The sequence below is a fragment of the Ipomoea triloba genome, chromosome 7, assembly GCF_003576645.1.
Source record: "Ipomoea triloba cultivar NCNSP0323 chromosome 7, ASM357664v1".
Lineage (NCBI taxonomy): Eukaryota > Viridiplantae > Streptophyta > Magnoliopsida > Solanales > Convolvulaceae > Ipomoea > Ipomoea triloba.
The window spans coordinates 27,657,443-27,682,274 of NC_044922.1; the positions used below are offsets into that span (position 1 = coordinate 27,657,443).

Here is a 24,832-nt window from a genome sequence, read left to right on the forward strand (position 1 = left end):
CCGTCTCACGAATAAGAATCCGTGAGAAGGTCTCACACAAGTGTGACCCTATATTTTTTTAAAAAAAAAGTTTGATTAAACTTGCGAGCTAATCAAGCCAAGTATTAAGAAGCTCAAATTCAATTAGTTTCATCAAGTTGTCAATCGGCCTGTTACGTACCTCCAACTTACGGATTTCGCTAGAGAAATTTTGTATTATATTCATCTAATCTATCTATATATAATAACATTATCCTCCTTCTAAAGTTTCCAGCCCAAAGTTAGTGGCATTTTGGTAAAATTTATTATTTTATTTATTTATTTATTGATTTATTTCTTAATCTATTAATTATTAATTTATTATGGTTAAATGTTGGTGATTGAATTGAATTTATTAATTAATTAAAATGTTAAAAAGGTAATATAATATAGTAATATTAATTGGTGATTGAATAATTGATAATATAATTGGTATGATATAATTGGTGTGATATATTTGGTGATATATTTGTAATATATGTAATATAGAATGAATATGTGAAATATTTGGTGCAATATTTGTAATTTCGATTAAGTTATTTCAATCAAATAAAATTTAATACATAATTTCAAGATGTATTCTTCATCCAGTATATTAATAATTTTTTAATAACATAACATAATTATATATGTGATTTAAGATTGAAATAAATTCATTTTTTTAAAGATATATATAGTTGTATGAATTTCACCTTTGAACATGGTATTTTAGTAAAATCAAATTAAGAATTAATTTAGTAAAATTATATGCCATAATCCCACGAGAATTATTTTAGTAAAGCCAAATAAATATATGGTTATTTTATTAATTAACTATATATATTTCCATAAAATTTATTGCCATAATCCCAAGAAAATTAAAACCTCTGCTCCAATAACATTCTTCCTAATTTTATTCCATAATACCTCGAGAATTGTTTTAGTAAAACCAAATATATATATGGTTATTTTATTAATTAACCATTTATATATTTCCATAAAATTTATTGCCATAATCCCAATTAAGAAAATTAAAACCTCCAGTAGCATTCTTCCTAATTTTATTCCGACAGGTTTAAATTAACGCCAATTTATTTCATATAAGTTCCGAGCATGAGAGATTGCTCCCTCACAACTTCTGAACTCGGCAAAGTTGGCATTCGTTTTGTAGGTTTCCGATCACAACTCTGATGGACAAGCTCAAGACTCAAGAGTAAGTGAAAATCTTTTGATTTCTTTCTTTAGATTCATGGTTATGCTTTGTTGTTCTTCCTTTCATTGATTAGTTTATGATTTCGTGTTAGCAATTGTTTTGAAATTTTTTGTAATTCAATTTGGTGATGATATACTATTTCCTAGCGATAACGAAGCCCCATCTAACTCCTCTGAGAAAGCTACGGTGGTGCGTACACCAAGAATTGCACCGACCTACTTGAATCGGTTGAAAACGATGATTTTTTATGCGTAGTCACCCGCACCGGTAAATCGCAGACATTCACCGATGTCATCTAGGGTAAATGATAGGGGTTAGCGGAGGAAGAGGAGAAAGAGCATACCATATTTTTCCTCGCAAGTGAAGCGGAAGAAAGATTTTGTTGACTACGAGAGAATGGATGGAAAAAATGTAAACATGTTTCAAGGCCTTGAATTACATATTGGGGTTTTTGGCGCAGAAGAACTGATGAAGATTGTTGAGTGCTTTTACCACCAGTATCAACAATTAGATCAGAAAGGGCAATGGATGAGGAGCAAATGGCGTGCAAAGGTTCAATTCAATTGTTGTTACAATTATTCGGTGGTAAAATTACATATTTTTTTATTTCTAAAAGTAATTTTTTATGGAGAAGTTTCTATGTATTTTCTTTTTTAATTTGGTTTGGTTGTTATTATAAATATGTTGTATTAAAATTACTTGCTATTTCTATCCCTTAGTTGTGTTTCTTTTGAAAAGTTTATCTTATACTCTTGCATATTATTATGATTTTGGAATGGTATAATGAAGTGGATCTATTGCATGAATAATAATAATATAAATTTTATACATTGATATAATACTACTGTTGTTAAGATGATGATGATGATGATGATAATAATAATAATAATAATAATAATAATAATAATAAATAAATAAATAAATAAATAAATAATTTAGAATTCTTGATATAATTTCTGAATATAATTTTTCTAATATGATTTTCCTAATATTAATAATAATATAATCATAATCCAAAATGCTTAATATAAGTTCCTAATTAAATTTTTCAATTAAATATGTTTATAACGGTAATTACAAATATAGTATTAGGAAAAATTAGCAGGATTGATACTAGCTAATCAATTTTCTAATATAATTTTTTTGTCATATTTCAATTTTTTTAGTACTATATATCATATTTTAATTAATTGATACTTTTCCTAATATATCTTAAGGTTTCATCATTTTTTTAATAATGTTGATCCATCTAAATAACCCGTGGTAATTACCAATTGTATTTAACATCTAAATTTATTATGGTATAATTAAATTGAGAATTCCTTCTTATGATGATTTTTTTTTTACTTCAAATAATATCAATTGCCCATTCACTTCCTTTTATTACTTTTGAATAATATAAAATCTTAAAAATTATATAAATAAATGAATTAATATTTTCCGTTATTTAAATTTTATATTTTTATATAATCAATTAAGGAAATTGATAATACACCTATTAAGTCCATCATACTTAAAGGATATTTAAAAAATTATGATAATTGTTCCAATTCACAAATTTATTACGCTAATTCACAAATTATTGCGTCCATACAATTATGCAAATTATTCAAATTCACAGATTATTACACATAAAGTTATGCTAATAGTTAATTTTGAATAAAATCTTTAATTATAGTAATTAAGAAATTAATTAAGAAATTAATTCACACATTATACTTTTATTAAACTATTTTTATACTTGCCAAAATATAGCTTGCCATACTATAGATTTTATCTAATCAATTAAGGAAATTAGTGGTACACATATTACGACATAATTAAAGGTACACATATTACATCAATAATTAAACAAAATTAAACTTACACGTATTATCTATACTATCTATACTATATATAAAAGTAAAATCGCTCTATTTCATTTTTCCCGCCCGAGCATTTGTAGTCAATTACTTAAATATTTTATTGGTCAAATAATTAATAAAGCTTATTTGGCAAGAAAATGTAAAATGGAAATTAACTGGTAAAATGGGACAGAGGGAGTATCTATTAATTGGTAATATCGTTGCTATATTCACGTATCAACACTATTAATAAAAGTAAAATCATTTATCGGAAAAGGAAAATGATATTACTAATTGACTAAAAATTATTTTAAAACTTTAATAAAAGAATAATTATACTTTCCTTTTGAAAACTTTAAGTTATTTAAACTTTTAAAAAAAAATTAATTTGACATGGGTTGTTATATTTTTATAATAATCAAAATTAATTCATCTAAATATGGATGAGGAAGATAAAACTAAATGCAATATGGTGAAAATGAATATACTTAAAGTATAAAAGTATAATTACACATATATAAGTGTAATTGACTAATAATAATTAGCTAATAATTATTATGGTAATTAAGCTAAACATTGATCGTTGAATTTATTTTTATAATAATTATAATTAAATTATTTCTCATTTTTCCCATATATATTTTAGTAATAATATAATTATATAAGTCATATTACTTATAGATCTTCGTAAGATAATTGTAGACAAACAAATTATATATTATTCAATTAATTGAGTAATACTTTTGCACTAATCTTATAATCAAATAAATGTACATGTTCAATATTAGAGTTTTTTATAATTTCATCTTTATTTTATTATCTCAATATATAATAAAAAAAATTATCCGCACGGGTAATTGGACAATTATTTGTTATAATTCAAGCAAGGACAACATCATAAAACATAATCGATCTAACCAATTTCATCAATTGCGCTATATAATATTCGATGTTATAATTTATATAATTGTATATCGATACAAATATTCTTAAAATATTATAATAAATCCATTCCGTGCAACGCACGGGCGAAAATACTAGTACATCATAGTAATACTTTCATATTGTGCAATTTTGTGATCAATTTGATGGTTGAATTGCTGGTAATTTAAATTTTATTTAGTGTAAATATAAATTATATCCTTCTTTAATAAAATAAAATACTATATCATTTTTCCTATTCATCCTTTTAAAAAGATGTCAACAAACGTACGATCTCCAAGATTGCAAAAGCACAATTCAAGGGAAGGGAGTTCATAATTTAAAACAACAACAACAATAATAATTGGACTAATACATCACACCAACATTGATGAAACTACAAATCATAGTTAAGGAATATCATTTTTATAATGCATAGAAAAAGTATCATACATCTTATTCCAATATCATATAGCCGCGCGCACAAGGTTGAAGAAAACAACGTACAATTAATTCATTCTTATATAAAATGTAGACTTTCATCATAAACTCGAGCATATATTACCTCACATCCAAAAATATTGCGTTCCCATTCTTCTGTTATATCAATATTCTTTACGTTGTAAACTTGAAAATCCCCTGCAGTTGGATTTGAAGCCATAGTAATACTTTTCCTTTCTTTACTTACAGAGAATATCTTCCTTTCGCGTTACCAAATCCAAAGATATGAAGTACGGTACACCTCTGTCAGCATGATATGGATCCGGATGATCGGGATCCCACTCAACTTTCTTGTGTAGATATACAAGCAATTCACCATCCACATTCCAAATTCCCATTGGTCTCCAAGATTCATTATCTGAGTTTACAACACAATCTATGCTTGCTTGTTTATGCCAAAAAGTATTGTTGTCATTTTCAATCATTAACCAAATCTCAATGCAACTAGAATCCCCCCAACTTGAATATCCGAGTAAAGCAATAGTCTCATTCATTATTGAGACGGAAGGGATACTAACATCCGGCAACTTAATTCTCCCAAACACCTCATCATTCATGTCAAACCAAACCAAGTATCGAGGATAAGGTTCATCCATATCAAAGAACCTATCAGCCCGCCAATAGTACCTCCCTTTTAAATAAAAATCATTCCTCTCACTCTCAAGATCACGACAAGGTGTGACCGAATTAACCTGTCTCAAACTCCAAGAATCACCACCAACTTGGCTATAAACTAGTGTCATTTCGTGAGCAGTACCCACTTGGTCAGCCCTAGAACAAAATTCCAAAAGTATGACAACTTTCCAAGTCATGTCGTCAGAAATCCCAAACCCAAATTCGTTAAGAACAAATGCATCATATGGGGATCTGTAAGGGACAGTAATAGACGGTAAGGCTTTAACTTTCCTAATGGACGGATTATATATCCAAATATCATAAATGAGGTAATCACCTTTATCAAGTTTAAAAATATTATTCCGGGTCGAAATCAAGCATAACAAACCTTTACAACACTTAACCCACTGCGCTTGTGGGGTTGTTGGGATGTCTAAGTATATGCATCCAATCTCATTATACTCAGAAGATTCTTTATAAAGCAAATAATACTCTTTAACAGCCCAACCAGTCTCTAAAAGAACACAATCTGTTTTTGCTTCCTAAATTCATAGTGTTTATTCATTAAATCTTGATCACTTGTTATCAAATCATAGAAAAACTTAGAAACGCACTTAAATCGCATAAGAGATTTTACCGGTAATCTCGATAAGAGATTTTACCGGTAATCTCGATAAGACATCAACCACCAGATCCCTTGACAATTTGATGCCCATTTTCGGGTCGAGATTGAGTCTCAAAGATCGAACAATTCAACGCTGTAGCAATAGGGGAAAGATGTGGGCTTCAATTGTCAATATACAGTACTCGATCTGCAGAAATCGTTTATATTGATTTAATTAATGCACGGTAATGATGACTGTTTGTATTGCTTTGGGAAATCAGGAAATGGTTGCGTGTAGTTCGGAAAAAATATTTAGCATTCATTTTTTTTTTCTTTAATGGACCAATGAGTACACTGATATCCAAAATAAATTAAAAAGTCAAGCATGACACTTCTGTGACTCTTTTCGAAAAAATGTCACAAGATCAAACTTCGGTGGTGGAGTATTGATTCTTTAGACGGCAACAAATAGAGAAAGTATATAACATATATTACTTTCTAATAGACTAAAATAGAGTCAATAGTATTTAAAAAAAAAAAAACAAAAACATAATAAAATAACAATTTAACTATTAATTCATTAAAATTTAAACTTTAAATTGTTACTTTAAATAACAATTTAAAGTTTAACTAAAAAAAATATTTTTATTTTTTTAGTTTTAACTTTTAAAGTATATTTTTCAAAAAAAAAAACTTTTTAAAGTATAAATATTTGATAAAACTATTTTTTAAAAAAAAAATTAGAATGGAAAAATTCTTTAAAAATTAATTGTTGAATTTGAACTAATTTTAAATATAGTAAACAATTTTTTTTTTAAAAAGTTGGAAGTGAAAATTCAAATAAGAATCGCCGATTCCGATTCGTCAACATAAATAAATGGAAAATTTTATATAGAGTGTAACCAGTTAGGCACTCAACTTATGTCGAAGTAATTTTAATTTTAGAAAGATTTAAAAAGTTCGGGTACGTTGTTTAAAAAAGATGTAATGTTGTGCTAATGGCTGTCGGTTTCATCATCAAAGCATGTGGAGTATGTAGCCTCTTCATACAATACATTGTGGATCGTGATCCACAATAAAATTTGCGCCCTCAAGAGCCACAGACCAGTTCTGGGGTCCACTTGGGGGTTCAATATAGGATGTTGGCAGAGGGAAAAGGAGGTCAGCGAAATAAAAACCAATATAAAATAAACTAATTCATACAAATTTTTTCTATTTTCCTTTTTTTTTTATAAATCTTTTATTAAGTTTCAAAAAAGCAATTAACAATTACTCCCTCCCGTTTTATTGTCCACTTACTATTCATTGGTCAAACTAACCCTTTCTTCTTTGCTTATTTTTATTAGCATTTTCTTATAATTTTTAAATTTTTAAATTTGAATTTTTGTGTTTAATAATACTTTGAATGTAGTTTCTAAATATATAAAGTTTACATACTAATTCTAAATTTAATATTATGAATAATTAAATTGTAAATAACTTCAGTCAAGCCTCGTTAACCGAACCTGACACATAAAAATATAAAATGGGACGGAGGGAGTACTCAATTACAAAATGGAGGAAATTTTGTATTATATTCATCTAATACATCATAGTAATATTTTTTTTTTTTTTGAGAAGCATCATAGTAATATTTTTATATTCAATTCTGTGATCAATTTGATGGTTGAATTGCTGGTAATTTAAATTTGATTAAGTGTAAATAAATATAAATTATATCCATCCTTAATAAAGTAAAATGCTATATCATTTTTCCTATTCATTCTTTTTTACTTAGTTACGTATAAAATAGTTAAAAGTAATTTTGAAATTGATTTTAATGTGAACAAACATATGGTCTCCAAGATTGCAAAAGCACACTTCAAGGGAAGGGAGTTTATAATTTATAATAATAATAATAATAATTATAATTGGACTAATAAATCAGACCATGAAACTACAAATCATAGCTCAAGAATATCATTTTTATAATGCATAGAAAAAGTATCATACAATACATCAAACTCCAATATCACATAGCCCTGCACAAGGTTGAAGTAAACAATGTATAATTGTTTTATTCTTATAGAAAATGTAGACTTTCATCGTAAACTCGAGCATATATTCCCTCGGGTTTTAAAACATAGCATTTCCATCCTTCCGGTATATCAACATTCCTTACATTGTAAACTTGAAAATCCACGGCAGTTGGATTTGAAGCAATAGTAATACTTTTCTTTTCTTTACTTACAGAGAATATCTTCCTTCCTCGAGTTACCAAATCCAAAGACATGAAGTATGGTACACATCTGTCAGCATGATCCGGATCAGGATTAAGTGGATCCCACTCAACTTTCTTGTGTAGAGATACAAGCAATTCACCATCCACATTCCAAATTCCTATTGGTCTCCAAGATTCATTATCTGGGTTTTCAACACAATCCATGCTTGCTTGTTTATGCCAATAAGTATTGTTGTCATTTTCAATCATTAACCAAATCTGAAAGCATCTAGAATCCCCCCAACTTGAATATTTGAGTAAAGCAATAGTCTCATTCATTATTGAGACGGAACGGATACCATCCGGCAACCCAATCGTCCCAAACACCTCATCATTCATGTCAAACCAAATCAAGTATTGATAGTAAAGTTCATCAGCCCGCCAATAGTACCTCCCTTTCAAATAAAAATCATTCTCCTCACTCTCAATATCGCGACAAGACGTAAACAAATTAATCTGTCTCAAACTCCAAGAATCACCGCCAACTTGGCTATAAACCAGTGTCATTCGGTGAGCAGTAAAACTATCATCAAAAGAACAAAATTCCAATAGCATCACAACCTTCCAAGTCATGTCGTCAGAAATCCCAAACCCAAATTGGTTAAGAACAAATGCATCAGAAGGCGGTCTGTAAGGGACGGTAACGGTAAGGCTTTAACTTTCCTAATGGACGGGTTACATATCCAAATATCATAAATAAGGTAATCACCACGATCAAGTTTAACAATATTATTTCGGGTCGAAATCAAGCATAACAAACCTTTACAACACTTAACCCACCGTACTTTTTGGGTTGTTGGGATGTCTAAGTATATGCATCCAATCTCATTATATGATTCTTTGTAAAGCAAATAATATTCTCTAACAGCCCTACGAATCTCTAAAAGAACACAATCTGTTTTTGTTTTCCTAAATTCATAGTGTTTGTCCATTAAATCCTGATCACTTGTTATCAAATCATAGAAAAACTTAGAAACACACTTAAATCGCACAAGAGATTTTACCGGTAATCTCGATAAGACATCAACCACCAGATCCCTTGACAATTTGGAGCCCATTTCGGGTCGAGATTGAGTCTCGAAGATCGAACAATTCAACGCTTCTAGCAATAGGGGAAAGATGTGGCTTCAATCGTCAATATACAGTACTCAATCTGCAGAAATCTCGTAGTGGCGATGATGGCGATATATGTGAGAACACAGAACAGGGTAGAACATAGGGTTTGGTGGGTTGAAATCTTGAAGACTTGTATTTGAGACTTGAGAGTGCGCGTATATGAATATATATATATATATATAATAATTATTCAGCATTCTTTTTTTTCCCCTTTAACGTGACCCATCAGTACACTGAATTCATTTTTCAGCCAACGTTATTTTTGACGTTTTATTTCCAATGTAAACAATTGATTGCCAGTTTGCTACAATTTACAATGTAATAATTTTAAGTAACTTGAGAAAATAGTTATAAATATATTGTATAGAAATTGTATAAATACTGTATTGTAATAGAGTTAGTAAAATTTAAAATTTATTTATTTTTAAAAAACCACAATGATTCTTGGCGTTTTCCCTTGCGACTCTTTAATTCGCAGTGTGAATTTTTTTTATATAAGATAGAAATCAGCAAAAATTAATATTAATATTTACTTTTAAAAAAACATGTTACTAGAACAATCATTAACCCTATATCCAATGACACCTTTGTGGTCTCAAGCTTTGTTTCTGATGCAAATTTTAAATTTGTTTTTAAATATTAAGTTTTTTTAAATATTAAGAAAAGTACACCATTGTGGACCGCGGGTTACAGTAAAAGTTGCATACTCAAGAACCACAGACCAGTTCTGGGGTCCACTTGGGGTTCAATAGGGGATGTTGGCAAAAGGAAAGAGAGATCAGCGGAATAAAAACCAATATAAAATAAACTATTGGATACAAATTGTTTTCTATTTTCCTATTTTCTCGAGTTCAAGTGTTTATATAAATCTTTTATTAAGTTTCAAAAAAGCAATTAACAATTACACAAGTACAAAATGGAGGAAATTTTTGTATTATATTCATCTAATACATCATAGTAATATTTTTATATTGTGCAATTCTGTGATCATTTTAATACATCATAGTAATATTTTTATATTCAATTCTGTGATCAATTTGATGGTAGAATTGCTGGTAATTTAAATTTGATTAAGTGTAAATATAATTATATCCATCCTTAACAAAGTAAAATGCTATATCATTTTTCCTATTCATTCTTTTTGACTTAGTTACGTATAAAATAGTTAAAAGTAATTTTGAAATTGATTTTAATGTGAACAAACATATGGTCTCCAAGATTGCAAAAGCACACTTCAAGGGAAGGGAGTTTATAATAATAATAATAATAATAATTGGACTAACAAATTACACCAACCTTGATGAAACTACAAATCATAGCTCAAGAATATCATTTTTATAATGCATAGAAAAAGTATGATACAATACATCTTACTCCAATATCACATAGCCCTAAGCACAAGGTTGAAGTAAACAATGTATAATTGTTTCATTCTTACAGAAAATGTAGACTTTCATCGTAAACTCGAGCATATATATCACAATTCCTTATGCTACTAATACTTTTCCTTTTTTTACTTATAGAGAATTTCTTCCTTTCTTGCGTTACCAAATCCAAAGACATGAAGTATGGTACACCTCTTTTAGCATGATCCCGATCCGAATTATCTGAATCCCACTCAACTTTCTCCTCTAGTGATACAAGCAATTCACCAACCACATTCCAAATCCCTATTGGTATCCAAGACTCATTATCTGTGTTTATGCTTGCTTGTTTATGCCAATAAGTACTGTTGTCATTTTCAATCATTAACCAAATCTCAATGCAACTAAAATCCCTCCAACTTGAATATCCGACTACAGCAATAGTCTCATTCATTATTGAGACGGAAGAAATATTCATATCCGGCAACCTAATCCTCCCAAACACCTCATCATTCATATCAAACCAAATCAAGAATCGATTGTAAGGTTCCACACAAAACCTATCAACCCGCCAATAGTACCTCCCTTTTAAATAAAAATCATTGCTCTCACTCTCAAGATCGCGACGAGGTGTAACCGAATTAATCTGTCTCAAACTCCAAGAATCACCACCAACTTGGCTATAAACTAGTGTCATTTGGTGAGTAGTACTACCATCATCAATAGAACAAAATTCTAATAGCATCACAACCTTCCAAGTCATGTCACTAGAAATCCCAAACCCAAATTGGTTAACAACAAATGCATCAGAAGGTGGTCTGTAAGTGACGGTAACAGACGGTAAGGCTTTAATTTTCCTAATGGATGGGTTATATATCCAAATATCATAAATAAGGTAATCATCCCGATCAAGTTTAATAATATTATTTCGGATCGAAATCAAGCATAACAAACCTTGACAACACTTAACCCACTGCGCTTTTGGGGTTGTTGGGATATCAAAGTATATGCATCCAATCTCATTATACTCAGAAGGTTCTTTGTAAAGCAAATAATATTCTCTAACAAGCCAGCCAGTCTCTAAAACAACACAATCGGCTTTTGCTTTCCTAAATTTATAGTGTTTGTCCATTAAATCGTGATCACTTGTTATCAAATCATAGAAAAATTTACAAACACACTTAAATCGCATAAGAGATTTTACCGGTAATCTCGAGAAGACATCAACCACCAAATCCCTTGACAATTTGGAGCCCATTTCGGGTCGAGATTGAGCCTCAAAGATCGAACAATTCAACGCTTCTGGCAATAGGGGAACTATGTGGCTTCAATCGTCAATATACAATACTCGATCTGCAGAAATCTCGTAGTAGCGATGACAGTGATATACATGAGAACACAGAACAGGGTAGAATATAGGGTTTGGTGGGTTGAAGTCTTGAAGACTTGTATTAGAGACTTGAGAGTGTGCGTGTATGTATATATATAAAATAATTATTTAGCATTCATTTTTTTCTCTTTGATGTGACCCATGAGTTCACTGAATTCATTTTAAAGCCAACGTTATTTTATAGCTTATTTCCAATGTAAACAATTGATTGCCAAGACCTTGTGGAGTCAATATTAAATTTTTGTACTTCAGTAAGAAGTAGTTATGAACACATACTGCACAAATACTACACAAACACTGTATTGTAAGAAAAAAAGAAAAACAATAATTCTTGACGCTTTCTCTTGCGACTCTTTAATTCCTAGTGTGAATTTTTTTATATAAGTTATAAATCACCAAAAATTAATATTAATATTTACTTAAAAAAAGAAAACATGTTACTAGAACAATCATTAACCCCCTATATCCAATGAGAGGTCTCAAGCTTTGTTTCTTACGCAAATTTTAAATTGGTTTTTAAATACTAACAAAAGTACACAACCCATTCAAACATAACTCAATTATGCTATGGAGCCAGTGCGAGGTGGATCTAAGTCCATATTCATAATTTTAAAACTCGATGTTCACAATTTTAGAACTTTATATTCACAATTTTATATTTTAATATACAAAATTACATTACTCACACAATTTTTGAACTCTATATTCACAATTTTGTTATATAGATTCAAAAATTGTGTTATACTATTCAATATAGAATTATGGAATTGTGAATATAGAGTTCTGAAATTGTGAACATAGAGTTCTGTATAAATATAGGGTTCAAAAATTATGAATATAGAGTTCAAAATTTGTGAACATAGAGTTTTATAATTATGAGCATAGAGCTCTAAAATTGTAAACATGAACCTTGGTCCAATTTGTAAAATGGACTCGGGTCCATGGCATAACAACCGCAAGCACCTTGTGCTTAGATGACACTTCTGTGACTCTCATCGAGGAAAGCTCACAGGATCAAACTCCGGTGGTAAGGTATTGACTATTTAGACTGCAACAGATATAAAAAGTATAGAAAATATACAACTTCTAATAGACTAATAGAGTCAATAGTATTTTAAAACAAAATAAAATAACAATTTAACTATTAATTCATTAAAATTTAAAGTTTAACTATAACAATTATTTTTATTTTTTTTTCATTTTACAGTTTAAATATTTGATATAACCATTTAAAAAATTGAATGAAAAAAATTCTTTAAAAAATTAATTGTTGAATTTGAACTATTTTAAAAATTTTAAAAAAAAACGTAATTTTTAAAAAAAGTATGAAGTAGCAATTCAAATAGGAATCGCAGATTCCGATTCGTCAACATAATTAAATTGAAAATTTTATATAGAGTGTAACCAGTTAGGCACTCAACTTATGTCGAACTAATTTTATCTCAACTTATGCCGAACTAATTTTAATTTTAGAAAGATTTTAAAAAGTTTAAGTCCGTTGTTTTAAAAGAATGTAATGTTGTGTTAAATGTTAATGATTATCGGTTTCTACCATCAAAGCATGTGTAGTATGTAGCCTCTTCAAAGCCTATGATCTTTTTGGAATGCTGCTCTTTATCCTTCAATAAATCTTCATAGTTTCCTCCTATGCACAACAGAAGAATAAGAAATATAAATAAGACGATAGCAGATTTCAATCATTTTTTTCATAGGTAGAATGCATTATACAAGCATCCTGTTGGACGAAAACGACTGGTAACAAACTTGCCTTTTGAATATATATGCAGGTCACCAATCAGCATCCATGAGTGAGGACTTGGAAGTTTTTGCCAAATGCGAGCATTATCAATCATGCACTCAACCTCCATTTCAATAAACTTTTCACAAATTATAATTCGGGATTGGAAGTTTTTGCCAAATGCAGAGCATTATCAATCATGCACTCAACCTCCATTTCAATCAACTTTTCACAAATTATGATTCGGGTCATATGCCGTGACCTGCATAAGTTAGTACATAAAAATAATACTGCAGGTACATAAAAATGACACAAACGATAGTAATTTTATGTACTTATTGTCGTGACTTGCATAAGCTAGTACATAAAAATAATACTACAAGTACATAAAAGGACACAAACTATAGTGAATTTATACACTTACAGTAGTAAATTTATGTACTTACAGTCTTTTACACTTAGTAATAGATGCAAGTTGATTCCAAACAATAGGAAGGTTCTTCATATTTGCTAGATAAAGATGTAGCCAAGGCTGGGATCAATTTTCATGTAGCCAAACAAAAAGGTTTTTTTTTTTCCATGATGAATTTTGACATTTATACTGGCAATTGAACATTTGCTTGTAGTTAATGAAAATGGGGCTAACAAGTGCATAAATGCAACTGTTTGATAGTCATAAACAACAGGTCATCATTAAACAAGGATATTAAGTAAAAGAGTAGGTCTTGTGTGAGACCGTCTAATGTGAGACGATCTTACACAAGACGACCACCAAAGATATTCCAGACACCATTATGATTCCGGAAACTAGCACACCGATGGTTTAAAACAACATCCCCAAGAACCTGGATTCCCACTTCATGGAATCTCTTCACAATAACTTTTAACTCATCAATAGTTCCATATCTGAGCATTCAGGGAAATCATGGCAATATCAGATGTAGAGAAAGTTATTGAAATGTGTTGGGATGGGAGAGGAGGGGTGGGAAAGAAACAGGCACCCAGTTTATTTAGTATCACTTTCATTTATATACCCCCTTAATCCCTTATCAACAATTTTCCATCCCCACCCCTAGGGGAAAAAAAAAAAAGATTCAACAAATCATGTAAGGCTCATGCATGAGAAAATAATCAGAGGATAAATATCAGAGGTTGGGAGAATGGAGAAGAAAATTCTGCACCTACAACAATAAAAAGCCTACTTAAACAACAGGACAGGAATTAGAAAGTCTTCAACAAGAGGACTTGCTCTGATTGCCAAAAGCATTAAAAGGATGAAAAAAAATTGAGATGCAGTTTTTTTTTTTTTAATATTATCAGAGGGTAGGACATCTTTTCTTTCTTCCCCAACTCCTTGTTGTGTTCCTATGGCAATGAGACATTTATTTGGAAGTTAGGAACAGTACCATAAAACAGTTCAAAAACATAACCAACAACAAGAATGCACAGTTTGCATGAACGAAAAAAGTAGATGCCTCGCAAACAACCTAGCAGCATAAAACTTAAATTTGCATTTTATTCTGTACTATTAAATTTTCATTGTAGCATTCATTTTTAGTACCAATGAGTTGCAGAATCAGGTTGTGAAACAACATACCTAGAGTTTAAGTTATATAAATCCTTCGGCATGTAGCCTTCAGGTGATACTGACTCTGTAGGAGGAGGTAACCAGACTACGGTAAAACCAAGCGATGATAACAGTTCAGCCTTTTCTTGTAGCTCCAGATTTATGAGACTCCCAGTTAAAGCCCTGGCATAAGATCTCATGTCCTGAACCAGTTCCTGAAGATATTTTGACGGGAGGTTTTAAATCCTCGGCTTCTAAAAGAGCACTTTCAGAGCTAGATTGAAGGTTTTTGCTGCAGAGCAGGAGAATAAAGAGTCGATCAACAAGCAGAAGGAGAAAGCTCAAGATAATTATTCTAAGAATCTAAGATAGAACCCAAGGCAAGCTCCTTCTACTGAACAGCTCATCATAAAGCTTATAAACCTGCTTAATCCTCCTCAGAAGGATAAGGTCCAAAAAAATTTGATCTCTCAAAGTTCTTTTCTATAGTTGTTTAAGCTTTCCAAATCACCTTTCTTAAAGATTAATCATTTAAATAACATTAATCTGCAGGGCTCTTTCAAATTACTCTGTATTAAATTAAAGAATCAACTACAAACTTCTGAAGTTCTGATTGCGGCCATTTCCACGGAGAACTATGTCCTAGGTTGGCCATAGTGTGCTTCAGCGTTTCAAGTTGCAAAACTTTTGAAACACTGTAGCAGGAAGTAGCTAGATTGAAGGTTTATGCAAGTATCTATCTGTAAAAGATTTTTAGCTGTCTCTGGATACTCTTTTACTGGGGCAGTAACTGAATTATCAACAAGAGTCTCTTTGACAATAACATGCTCTTCATAGAATCCTGCAAGGCACCTAGCTTTTTCCCTAGGTTCACTTGAGCCATTGCTTCCATTTTCACCTTTAGTATGATCGACTTCAGATTTAAGGAGCGTGTCAGACAGCTGCCCAAGCGCCCCTGTCACAAAAGACTTCTGAAAAAAAAATAATTTTCTTTATAGTATTTGATTGCATTCTGAAAAATTGTATTAGTGTGTTTGGTTATTTTTTATAAATAAATAAAATTATATAATTAAACATTTTAAATATTTTATTTAAAATATAACAATATTTATAATAATATTATTATTTATAAAAAAAAAAAAAAAACACATTCACACACAACAACCATAGTTTCCACGCAAAAATTATACTTATGAGTGTAAATGAGCCAAGCGGCTCGATCAAAACTCGACTCAAACTTAATTAAAATTGAGCTCAAACCTAATTCGAACGGCTCGTTTAGTAATCGAGCCAATCTCGAGCTTTAATATTCTGGGCTCTTAACACATCGAGCCCCTTACGTGCTATATATAATAGGGAAAAGGGTCAAATAGGCCCTCGAACATTTCATAAGAAGTCAATTAGGTCCACGAACTTTTAAAACGTGCAATTAGACCCTCAAACATGTCAAAATAAGGCAATGAAGCCCACGAACAGGTAATTGACCTGTTATTACCGGTCATTTGGATTTTCCGACGACCGGCAACACTTTCCGGCCACCGACGACACAGTCCGGCGACGACCGAATCGTCGCCGGTCGTCGTCTCCGGCGAATGGCCGCCTTCTCCGTGAAGAAGGCAACCAGAAATGGCCGCCTTCTTCACGGACTGGCCGCCTTCTTCACGGAGAAGGCGACCAGAGTTCTGGTCACCTTCTTCACGGAGAAGGTGACCAGATTTGGTCGCCTTCTCCGTGAAGAAGGCGGCCATTTCTGGTTGCCTTCTTCACGGAGAAGGCGGCCATTCGCCGGAGACGACGACCGGCGACGATTCGGTCGTCGCCGGACTGTGTCGTCGGTGGCCGGAAAGTGTTGCCGGTCGTCGGAAAATCCAAATGACCGGTAATAACAGGTCAATTACCTGTTCATGGGCTTCATTGCCTTATTTTGACATGTTTGAGGGTTTAATTGCACGTTTTAAAAGTTCGTGGACCTAATTGACTTCTTATGAAATGTTCGAGGGCCTATTTGACCCTTTTCCCTATATAATATTAAAATTTATAAATTTAAAATCCTTGAACAATTAAAAATTAAATTTCAAACCCGAAGCCCACAAAATACTTAATCCCTAATTCTCTGCCTTCCATCGCTTCCCCAATTCAGCAGACTGCTGCTCTTGCGAGACGAAGACGACAACCGCCGAGTTCCGACGACGAAGCTGCTGTCGACGACACCGGAAACTCCGCGGCTCCTCCCCGGTCTCCGCCTCCGCCCCTGCCTACGACGAAGTTGCTGACTCTGAACTTAGCCTCCCCTGTGAACCAAGGTAGCGACGTAACCATTTTCTTAACCTACTGATTTTGTGTGTTTTACCCTAAAAAGTTTAATCTTAAACTTTATATGTTTAGCACACAATTCTAGCTATTCAATATGTTAAGCTACATAATAATTTTGTTCATATAAAATTTTCATCTCATGTGTATGACATTTGTTCGGTTGGATCAAGAATAATAGTAATTTAATAGTCACGACTTAAATTTAAAAATTACCTAATAGTTTTAATACCAAAACTATAATTTTTCGTGCCAATGCCATAATAGATGTTGGGTTCTTAGTAGAAGGAGCTGTGAAAATGTGGTGTTTTTTTCCAGTGCAAAATGGTTGCTGTTGTGTCGTTATGAATTTCATTTGGGTTATGATTTATGTTGGAACCCAATTGCTAAAGAATCCATTGCTCTCAATCTGAGTTCAAGAGTATATGAGTTGATTTTAGACCCAGTGTGTGTGAATTCGTATGCTCCATTTGCAGCTAGGGCCTAAGGTTAAACTAAATTAGCTGAAAAGCCTTACTCTTGTGTGTAGTGTATCTCACTGGGGTAGTCTGAGTTTGGTGAGTTTGATTTCTTGCACTTGGTTTCAACTTAAGCCTTTTTGGTTTCTCCATTGTACTAAGAATTATTCAACTTGACTGGTACCAGTCATTAGAAATTGTGTTATTATGTTTCTCCATTGTACTAAGGCAGATTAACTTTGAGGTTTGGATGGTCTGTTATCAAACCGAATCTTAAATACTTCCATATTTTTGGCTCGCGGTGTTTCATTCTGAAGGATAGATGTTTGACCGCTAAATTCGAACCAAAAAGCGATGAAGGAATAGTAATAGGACCGAAATCCTATAATGTTATCCCATGCTAATGTATACAGAGCGTAGGCTTGCTTTGAGCACTCTAATTTCTTCAAAGTAACAGCGCCGGATAGTTATGTTGCAATTTTTTCAATTGTCTCTACTGACATCAGGCAACTATAAGATGTTCTCACTTCTCAATAGGTGCATTTTTTGTTGCTTCAGGTTTCATTTTGGCAAAGTCAGTCATGAATTTCACAACACTGTTTAGGAGGTTGAATATCAGAGAGTTGGTATCTAATGCACCTGTATACAGTTATGGTAGCGGTATGAGTTTGATCACATGTTTTTATAGACCTCTGGTCTTGAATTACATGCGGAATATTGGTGGTTGGTAATTGCATTCTATTTTGCATGGTTTAGATGCATCTGGGGAGGGATTGAGCTTAGTACTCCGGCGCTGGGCTACTAAAAAGACAGCGGGATCCACAAAAAATGGACGTGACTCAAAGCCCAAGAATCTTGGAGTGAAGAAATTCGGTGGAGAGGTGAGAATTTCCTTTTGGCCTAATGGCAAAGAATGGTTATAGATTATGAGATTGATTGTTGTCCTTGTATTTTGCTTGCTCAAGTAGTGTTTATGTTGCAGAGGGTGATCCCGGGAAATATCATTGTTCGTCAAAGAGGAACCCGATTTCATCCCGGGGATTATGTTGGAATTGGTAAAGATCACACCCTTTATGCTTTAAAAGAAGGGTGTGTCAAGTTTGAGCGTAACAAGCTGACTGGACGTAAGTGGGTGCATGTTGAGCCCAAAGATGGTCATGTTCTTCACCCGATATATTCTACTGCTGCAGATCCTGAGCTGAAGACTGCTACTTAGATTTTGCTTCTTCCTATTTCAAATCACTTACTTACATCTACTTTTCTGGAACTATGGAGTGACCATCTATAAGTCTCATCGTGTTTGAATTCTTGTTTCCGTTTATTCAAGGCGCTAGATACACTTTCTGTACTTCGCCTCTTTATGGCAGACATTTTTGTTGTTAGTAATAATAGTCATCTTTTCTCTTTGGTTGCTATATTTTGTAATTCTGACTAATGTAGCAATGGTTGATTTGAGTTCTACTGTGCAAAAATGGATTTGTAAAAGGATGCAGTTTTGCATTTGAGAGCTACATATGTTTGTTTGTTTGTTTTTTTTTTTTCAACTTCGAATTTTATTCATAACACATCTGTAGAACTTGACTCACCCGAGAAAGTTTGGCTCGCCGTTCAAACTTTACTCATCTATTCTATTCAACTCTCACTCGAGAGAAAATTTGGTTCTGGTTCAGAGTTTAACCTCTACAGGTGTCCATCCTTTGACCTTACAGTTGAGAGCTACAGAGTCGGTTCACTACCTGCCCAACTAAATAACTATATTGAAATAACAGAAAAACAATGGAAACTGAATATAGTCACTATATACACACAATTACAGACAAAAAAAATAACATGTTCATTATTACAAGTGTTGAAATCAAATATCTTTGTTAGTTTTCTTGATCTGTTTCTAATCTGCTACTACAGTTAGATTGATGATTGAATGAGAAATCTTCTACAGAGTCATTAATACAAGTGGCTGATGGCTTGTCACAGCTGATGCCACTCTCATATATCCTGCGTCTTTCCACTTTATCTTGAACCATTTCTTCAAATTTTTCGTCTGTGCTTTTCAGCATATATCGCAGCTTAAAATTTACCCGATTCTCTACAAGGACTTTGTGTCTTGGGATTATTCTGTCTTCAAGGGAGTAACTGAAAAACCTGTAAGAAATCCCAAAGTTATCAGCTTGAATTTCTAATGCAAGCATTATAGTAAACTGTATACCTTGGGAATTCAATTAGATCCTCTAGAGGGCGGACCATGGTTCGTCGCAGGTATTTGTACTTGGGGCGAAGATGTTTTTCTATATCGTATCGAAGAATCAATGGATAGTCAGCAATCATCTCGCCCAATTTTCGGAGAGGTATACCAAGCGACAGAAAGAACTTCACGTTGGGATCCAATTTGTGTGCGATGCTGCATCCCAGTAGCTCGGGTTGGAAGGCTATTACTTTCCCAACATTTCTCTGCGAGACTCCAGCTTTTGTGAGGAGGAATATTACCTGTAGGAATACCAAACATATTTGTCAATACAAATTCATAAGACCGGCATTCTTGATCTATGATAGGATTCTATGTTGTTCAAATTAGACAACATATGCAGGAAGCAAAAAGAGGAATGGACAGACCGTTGGTCGTATTTTCTTCTCAAGGCTATACGTGAATATTCGGGGAAACCTGGCAAGCACATCTCCAATGGCATCTTCCTGAACGCCTATTTCTCGCAAAAACTGGACCTGCACACGGAAAGAGGATTAAATATCATTACGAGCACGATAAACATAGTTCAGTAACTCGACAAGAAATGCTATCAAATCATACCTTAGGCACAATGGTGTTCTGCAAGTCAATGCAGAATACTATTGGCCTGGCAATAAGAATTCTTCGCATTCCTTCTTTAGAAATCCCGATGTAGTAGAAAAACTTAACAAGGGGTTTCCACTTCTCCTCAATGTTACAACCCATCAAATGTGGTTTTAATGCAATCACTCTTCCAACATCTTCGTTACTTAGGCCAAATTCCTTCAGATACGCAACCTGGATGTAAAACAGACAAAATTAGCTATTCCTCATCCTCGCAAGACAATAAAAATACTAAAAGTTGTTATTATTTCTATATATTAGCAAGTCAATCTCAAATCCCAACCAGGTGATCTTCATTCTTTAGTGCAGTTTATAAATACAGCACTCGGGGAAAAATGCTTGGCAGGGTACCTTTTGGTTCATCTCTTCCATACTCAAGTAGCCGAGGACCTTAGGATAGTCAAAAACCATTGTCCCAAAATCATTCTCATTCATTCCCAGATTCAAATAGAATTCAACACGCATCTTGAGTTCTTCCATGCTAAATGACAATATTTCAGGGCATCTGCTAATAACAAAGCCAATCCAGTCTCTCCGGACCCCGTTCTTCTCCAAATACTCAATATTCTCATCCAAATCATCAAAGCTGCGGCTGAAAACATTCTTTCCTGATCTCAGCATTGCAACCCCAATGAATCTCCCCTTCACGTTTACTGACTTTAACCACTCAGCAAAACGCCTTATGTAGGTAACATCTCGTCTTGATTTACATATGAGGTTCCCAATTTGAGGAAATGATAATGAATTGTGTTTCAACCACCTAAGCAGTTCATGGCAAAATGCAATACAATAATAGTTCACCAAGAAGAAAAACCACTAGTTCAAAATTAAAAGTAAAGATCAGAACTTTGGGCTCGTTTACTAACTGGAAAATTTCTCTAAGTTTTCTGAAAATTTGGAAAATTGAAAAACAGAACACAGAAAACATATTTACTAGCAAGAAACAATTTTTCAATTTTCTAGAAAACCAGGACACTATCAAAAACTGTTTTCTAAATTGAAAGCAGAATCATCTATCATCTATTAGACTATTTGTTTACTAAACAGAAAACAAGAATAAAAAATGAAAAATTACAAATAGAAAACAGTTTTCAGTTAGTAAACAAGTGTATACCTTATCATTGGCACGACATTGGAATCATCTATGAATGCCCTGGCTCGACTATTGAAAGATGAGTGCGAGAATTCAGGCATTTGCTTCATTGAAGCAGCCTGAATCATCACAAAATCGATGAAATCAGACAATTTGGATACCAAATTTCTCGAATAAGTGATCCCAAATTTCCCCTTTCTCATTGCCTCCATGAAAATCTCAGTGGTGACTCTCCTGCGTATCTCTAGGGCTTTAATAAGCATCTCTTCATCATCTACAGCAGCAACAATGCCAATTTGGTCATCAAACAGAGTCTTAATCGGCGGCAAAGATGAATTCACATTAGGATCGCTGGGAGATTGAACATAAATTGAGCCTGGGAATTGAGGCGTTCTTCTTCTTATCAATGACATCTCTAGAAGCCTCATTTTATCTTCTTCCTCTTCTTCTGCATAAGACACCTCTCTCTCCGCCATCGGCGGCGTTTCTGAATCTGAAGTTTGGTCGAATGAGAGGAAGTGGAGGAGCATAGAAGTGGATTTGGAATTGTGCTTTCGAGAAACACTAGCTTCATCGTTCGACGGAGCGGGGGAAGTGCTAGTGTCGGTGTTTTGACGGTTTTCTTGGTGGTTGCGGTGGGCGGAGGCCACCGTGAAGAGACGTGGGCGGTTGCAGGCGGGGAAAGAGAAGGGAAGTGTCGCCGGAAAGTTTGGGCCGCCGTGGTCTTGGAAGCGTAGCGTGGCGGAGAAGTGGTGGACCTGAAGCTTAACCAACATCTTCAAGGATAACAGCGAAAAAATGAACTTCTATAATCAATAAAAAAATTTTGAGGAACAAAATGACATTATTGAGAACATCAGGGACCCAGATGAAATTATTTTGGAGTGTATGTTATATTTAGGGGTATTGGGAACATCAGGGACCCAGATGAAATTATTTTGGAGTGTATGTTATATTTAGGGGTGTACGAGCTCCGGCTCGTGAGTTTTTGAGCAGTTTGAGCTCGGCTCGTGAGTTTTTGAGCAGTTTGAGCTCGGCTCGTGAGTTTTCGAGCAGTTCGAGTTCGGCTAGTTAGGCTCGATTGTTTAAATTTGAGTTTTTGTTCGAGCCAAAATTTGACTTGAAATGATTTAAATTTGAGCTCAAATTCAAATAAAGTTGCTCGAAATTTTATGCTAAATTCGTTCTATTTAACTTCATATTTTCATTAATAATAAAAATTGTACCCGCATAAATAATTTAATAAAAAAGAAAGGTCAAGCACAAATAAAGGTGTGTACTTTCAGAATTCAAAATCCAGAGATTTAAATTAAAGCCCATTAGAATTAAATTGCAAGGTAAACGCTAAGTAATTTATAAACTTAATGGCCTATCACTACTATTACTATGAAGATTTGTTGGGGATATAAATCTTGAACTACTATTACTATGAAGATTTGTTGGGGATATAAATCTTGAAATGTGTTTCAATTGACTTACAAATTCTTAAATATTTGTGTACTAATCCTATCTATAATAAAGCAAAATCCTTTGGTGAAAAGTTCCCGCCCAAGAATTGTCGATAAACAGCGCCGTATAACTGAAATAAAATCTGCGCCAAAGGAATTTGCTATGTTGGCAAAGACTAGGTTATACGAAGAGTCATTTTTGGGAATTAGACTCCTTAATGCTTTATTACTTCCTATCTATTTAATTGTTTACATTGAAGTCTGATCAATATTTTAAAATAGGCGGCTTTTCGTTTGCTTCCATGAATGTTATTATGAGCTTTGGTTCCCGATTCATTACCATTGACAGGCTATAAATATGGCTTTATACCATGATTCTGAAACTAGGTGCGATACTCATATTCAAGATTCTGAAACTATGGCGGATTTGTTCATCACTGCCAATGAACTTTCACCAATGCGGCTGAAATGTGCAATCAAATTGCGGTGCGTTTGAACCTATTTGATCCCCGATCGTGTTGTTACCAATTCTATCAAGTCGCGCAAATGCCTCTTCCATGACAAAGAGGTAATCTTATGACCATGTTTGTTACTGCAAATTTTGTTGATCAGTTTAGTTGATGGTCGCAATCTGTTTACCAGTTACATATTAGTTCTTACAGAAAATATATTACATCACGGTATGCATCTTAGATAATTATATAAGGTCGATACCTGAATTTCATATAACCATGGCCTCTCTTTTTCTGGTCGATACCTTGATGTACTGCTGTTTGTAAGAAATACCTGCATAGGTATGGAAAATACTTTTCAAAAAAAAAAAAAAAAAAANTAATGAATTTTATTTCTCTCAGGGTCAGAAAAGGTTAAAATATGCAGTTTAGTAATTACTGTGCTTAAATCCAAACAGAATTGAAAAATGTTGTCATGACTTAAATTAATTAAAAGCAGAAAAACTTACTGCATTCCATGGTAAGTCATGAAGAACCTGCAGGTTCCATTGGCACTTAAAGGTTTCTCAATGGCATTCCGGATCTCAATACAAAAGCAGCAGTTCCAAAATATGCATAACGCCTTTGGGGTCATGCAAATTGTTGTATAGAACAGTTTTTCCCACCCGAACAGATATGCAGGTTTCAATACAATAAACGGCGAAAAAAGTCGGCTGTGGAGTGCTTGACCTAACAGAAGAATTCAAGCCGCCAAATTAGGTTGTATAGAACAGTCATACTAGCATTGTCATAACTGTATGTAATTTACTTACTATACATTGTAGATAGGTTTATGGAAATAAATAATGAAAATAAATCAGTTATGGTAATACTGTGTTCTATAAATTAATGCATTAGCACTTCAAGCATGTATTACGGAGACTGCTTAAATTAGTAGTAGATTTACGTATCAACCGTAATTTAACTATAAAGACTAAGTANATACAGTGCTATGGCAGTAAATTTAAAAAAAAAAAAAAAAAAAACTTTTGAAAACAGAAACTCTTACTTCAAAAATATCATTGCAATCCCACTGTATCCAAGTATTTCATGAAAA

The 24,832-nt window shown here is 32.9% G+C and overlaps 6 protein-coding genes across 8 annotated transcripts; 1 reads left to right on the forward strand and 5 right to left on the reverse strand.

Annotated features, from left to right (window-relative positions):
* Nucleotides 1-7,626: 7,626 nt before the first annotated feature.
* On the reverse strand, nucleotides 7,627-9,225 carry LOC116025590. Its single transcript, XM_031266862.1, has 2 exons — nucleotides 8,960-9,225; nucleotides 7,627-8,583 (listed from the first exon to the last, which is right to left on the reverse strand). Exons 1-2 carry the CDS (start codon nucleotides 8,977-8,979, stop codon nucleotides 7,758-7,760), a joined length of 846 nt encoding a protein of 281 aa, XP_031122722.1. The 5' UTR covers nucleotides 8,980-9,225; the 3' UTR covers nucleotides 7,627-7,757.
* A 1,079-nt stretch (nucleotides 9,226-10,304) lies between these two features.
* Nucleotides 10,305-11,873, reverse strand: LOC116025589. Its single transcript, XM_031266861.1, has 2 exons — nucleotides 11,640-11,873; nucleotides 10,305-11,544 (listed from the first exon to the last, which is right to left on the reverse strand). The coding sequence occupies exons 1-2, from the start codon at nucleotides 11,657-11,659 to the stop codon at nucleotides 10,506-10,508; spliced, it is 1,059 nt and encodes a 352-aa protein (XP_031122721.1). The 5' UTR covers nucleotides 11,660-11,873; the 3' UTR covers nucleotides 10,305-10,505.
* Nucleotides 11,874-13,713: 1,840 nt separating this feature from the next.
* On the reverse strand, nucleotides 13,714-15,395 carry LOC116024461 (alpha-amylase 3, chloroplastic-like). The gene is made up of 4 exons (XM_031265355.1): nucleotides 15,161-15,395; nucleotides 14,323-14,469; nucleotides 14,166-14,225; nucleotides 13,714-13,825 (listed from the first exon to the last, which is right to left on the reverse strand). Exons 1-4 carry the CDS (start codon nucleotides 15,328-15,330, stop codon nucleotides 13,714-13,716), a joined length of 489 nt encoding a protein of 162 aa, XP_031121215.1. The 5' UTR covers nucleotides 15,331-15,395.
* A 1,830-nt stretch (nucleotides 15,396-17,225) lies between these two features.
* Nucleotides 17,226-19,409, forward strand: LOC116025564 (50S ribosomal protein L27-like). Of its 2 annotated transcripts, none has more exons than XM_031266831.1 (4): nucleotides 17,226-17,433; nucleotides 18,436-18,558; nucleotides 18,655-18,779; nucleotides 18,881-19,409. In XM_031266831.1, exons 2-4 carry the CDS (start codon nucleotides 18,480-18,482, stop codon nucleotides 19,112-19,114), a joined length of 438 nt encoding a protein of 145 aa, XP_031122691.1. In that variant the 5' UTR covers nucleotides 17,226-17,433; nucleotides 18,436-18,479; the 3' UTR covers nucleotides 19,115-19,409. The 2 variants fall into 2 exon arrangements, with proteins under 2 accessions (XP_031122691.1, XP_031122690.1); XM_031266830.1 differs by having other exon boundaries at nucleotides 17,227-17,433; nucleotides 18,457-18,558.
* Nucleotides 19,410-19,675: 266 nt separating this feature from the next.
* Nucleotides 19,676-22,620, reverse strand: LOC116025563 (transcription termination factor MTERF2, chloroplastic-like). Its single transcript, XM_031266829.1, has 6 exons — nucleotides 21,858-22,620; nucleotides 21,095-21,503; nucleotides 20,702-20,917; nucleotides 20,509-20,616; nucleotides 20,105-20,382; nucleotides 19,676-20,040 (listed from the first exon to the last, which is right to left on the reverse strand). The coding sequence occupies exons 1-6, from the start codon at nucleotides 22,610-22,612 to the stop codon at nucleotides 19,767-19,769; spliced, it is 2,040 nt and encodes a 679-aa protein (XP_031122689.1). The 5' UTR covers nucleotides 22,613-22,620; the 3' UTR covers nucleotides 19,676-19,766.
* Nucleotides 22,621-23,556: 936 nt separating this feature from the next.
* On the reverse strand, nucleotides 23,557-24,677 carry LOC116025271. 2 transcript variants are annotated; one of them, XM_031266445.1, is made up of 3 exons: nucleotides 24,246-24,677; nucleotides 23,999-24,070; nucleotides 23,557-23,876 (listed from the first exon to the last, which is right to left on the reverse strand). In XM_031266445.1, exons 1-3 carry the CDS (start codon nucleotides 24,368-24,370, stop codon nucleotides 23,783-23,785), a joined length of 291 nt encoding a protein of 96 aa, XP_031122305.1. In that variant the 5' UTR covers nucleotides 24,371-24,677; the 3' UTR covers nucleotides 23,557-23,782. The 2 variants fall into 2 exon arrangements, with proteins under 2 accessions (XP_031122305.1, XP_031122304.1); XM_031266444.1 differs by having other exon boundaries at nucleotides 23,557-23,915.
* Between the last annotated feature and the right edge of the window lie 155 nt (nucleotides 24,678-24,832).

Coding starts and splice junctions, on each gene's coding strand:
- LOC116024461 (XM_031265355.1), bottom strand. CDS start 15,330: ATGAGATCTTATGCCAGGGCTTTAACTGGGAGTCTCATAAATCTGGAG. Junction 14,470..15,160: donor TTATATAACTTAAACTCTAG/GTATGTTGTTTC, acceptor CTGAATGCTCAG/ATATGGAACTATTGATGAGT. Junction 13,826..14,165: donor AAGCAAATGTTCAATTGCCA/GTATAAATGTCA, acceptor TAACTTATGCAG/GTCACGGCATATGACCCGAA.
- LOC116025271 (XM_031266444.1), bottom strand. CDS start 24,370: ATGACCCCAAAGGCGTTATGCATATTTTGGAACTGCTGCTTTTGTATT. Junction 24,071..24,245: donor ATGACTTACCATGGAATGCA/GTAAGTTTTTCT, acceptor ATACCTATGCAG/GTATTTCTTACAAACAGCAG. Junction 23,916..23,998: donor CATGGTTATATGAAATTCAG/GTATCGACCTTA, acceptor ACTGGTAAACAG/ATTGCGACCATCAACTAAAC.
- LOC116025563 (XM_031266829.1), bottom strand. CDS start 22,612: ATGTTGGTTAAGCTTCAGGTCCACCACTTCTCCGCCACGCTACGCTTC. Junction 20,918..21,094: donor TGGAAGAGATGAACCAAAAG/GTACCCTGCCAA, acceptor TTTTACATCCAG/GTTGCGTATCTGAAGGAATT. Junction 20,383..20,508: donor AGAAGAAAATACGACCAACG/GTCTGTCCATTC, acceptor GTATTCCTACAG/GTAATATTCCTCCTCACAAA.
- LOC116025564 (XM_031266831.1), top strand. CDS start 18,480: ATGAATTTCACAACACTGTTTAGGAGGTTGAATATCAGAGAGTTGGTA. Junction 18,559..18,654: donor TGTATACAGTTATGGTAGCG/GTATGAGTTTGA, acceptor TGCATGGTTTAG/ATGCATCTGGGGAGGGATTG. Junction 18,780..18,880: donor TGAAGAAATTCGGTGGAGAG/GTGAGAATTTCC, acceptor TTTATGTTGCAG/AGGGTGATCCCGGGAAATAT.
- LOC116025589 (XM_031266861.1), bottom strand. CDS start 11,659: ATGTCTTCTCGAGATTACCG. Junction 11,545..11,639: donor ATGTCTTCTCGAGATTACCG/GTAAAATCTCTT, acceptor CTATAAATTTAG/GAAAGCAAAAGCCGATTGTG.
- LOC116025590 (XM_031266862.1), bottom strand. CDS start 8,979: ATGTCTTATCGAGATTACCG. Junction 8,584..8,959: donor ATGTCTTATCGAGATTACCG/GTAAAATCTCTT, acceptor CGTCCCTTACAG/ACCGCCTTCTGATGCATTTG.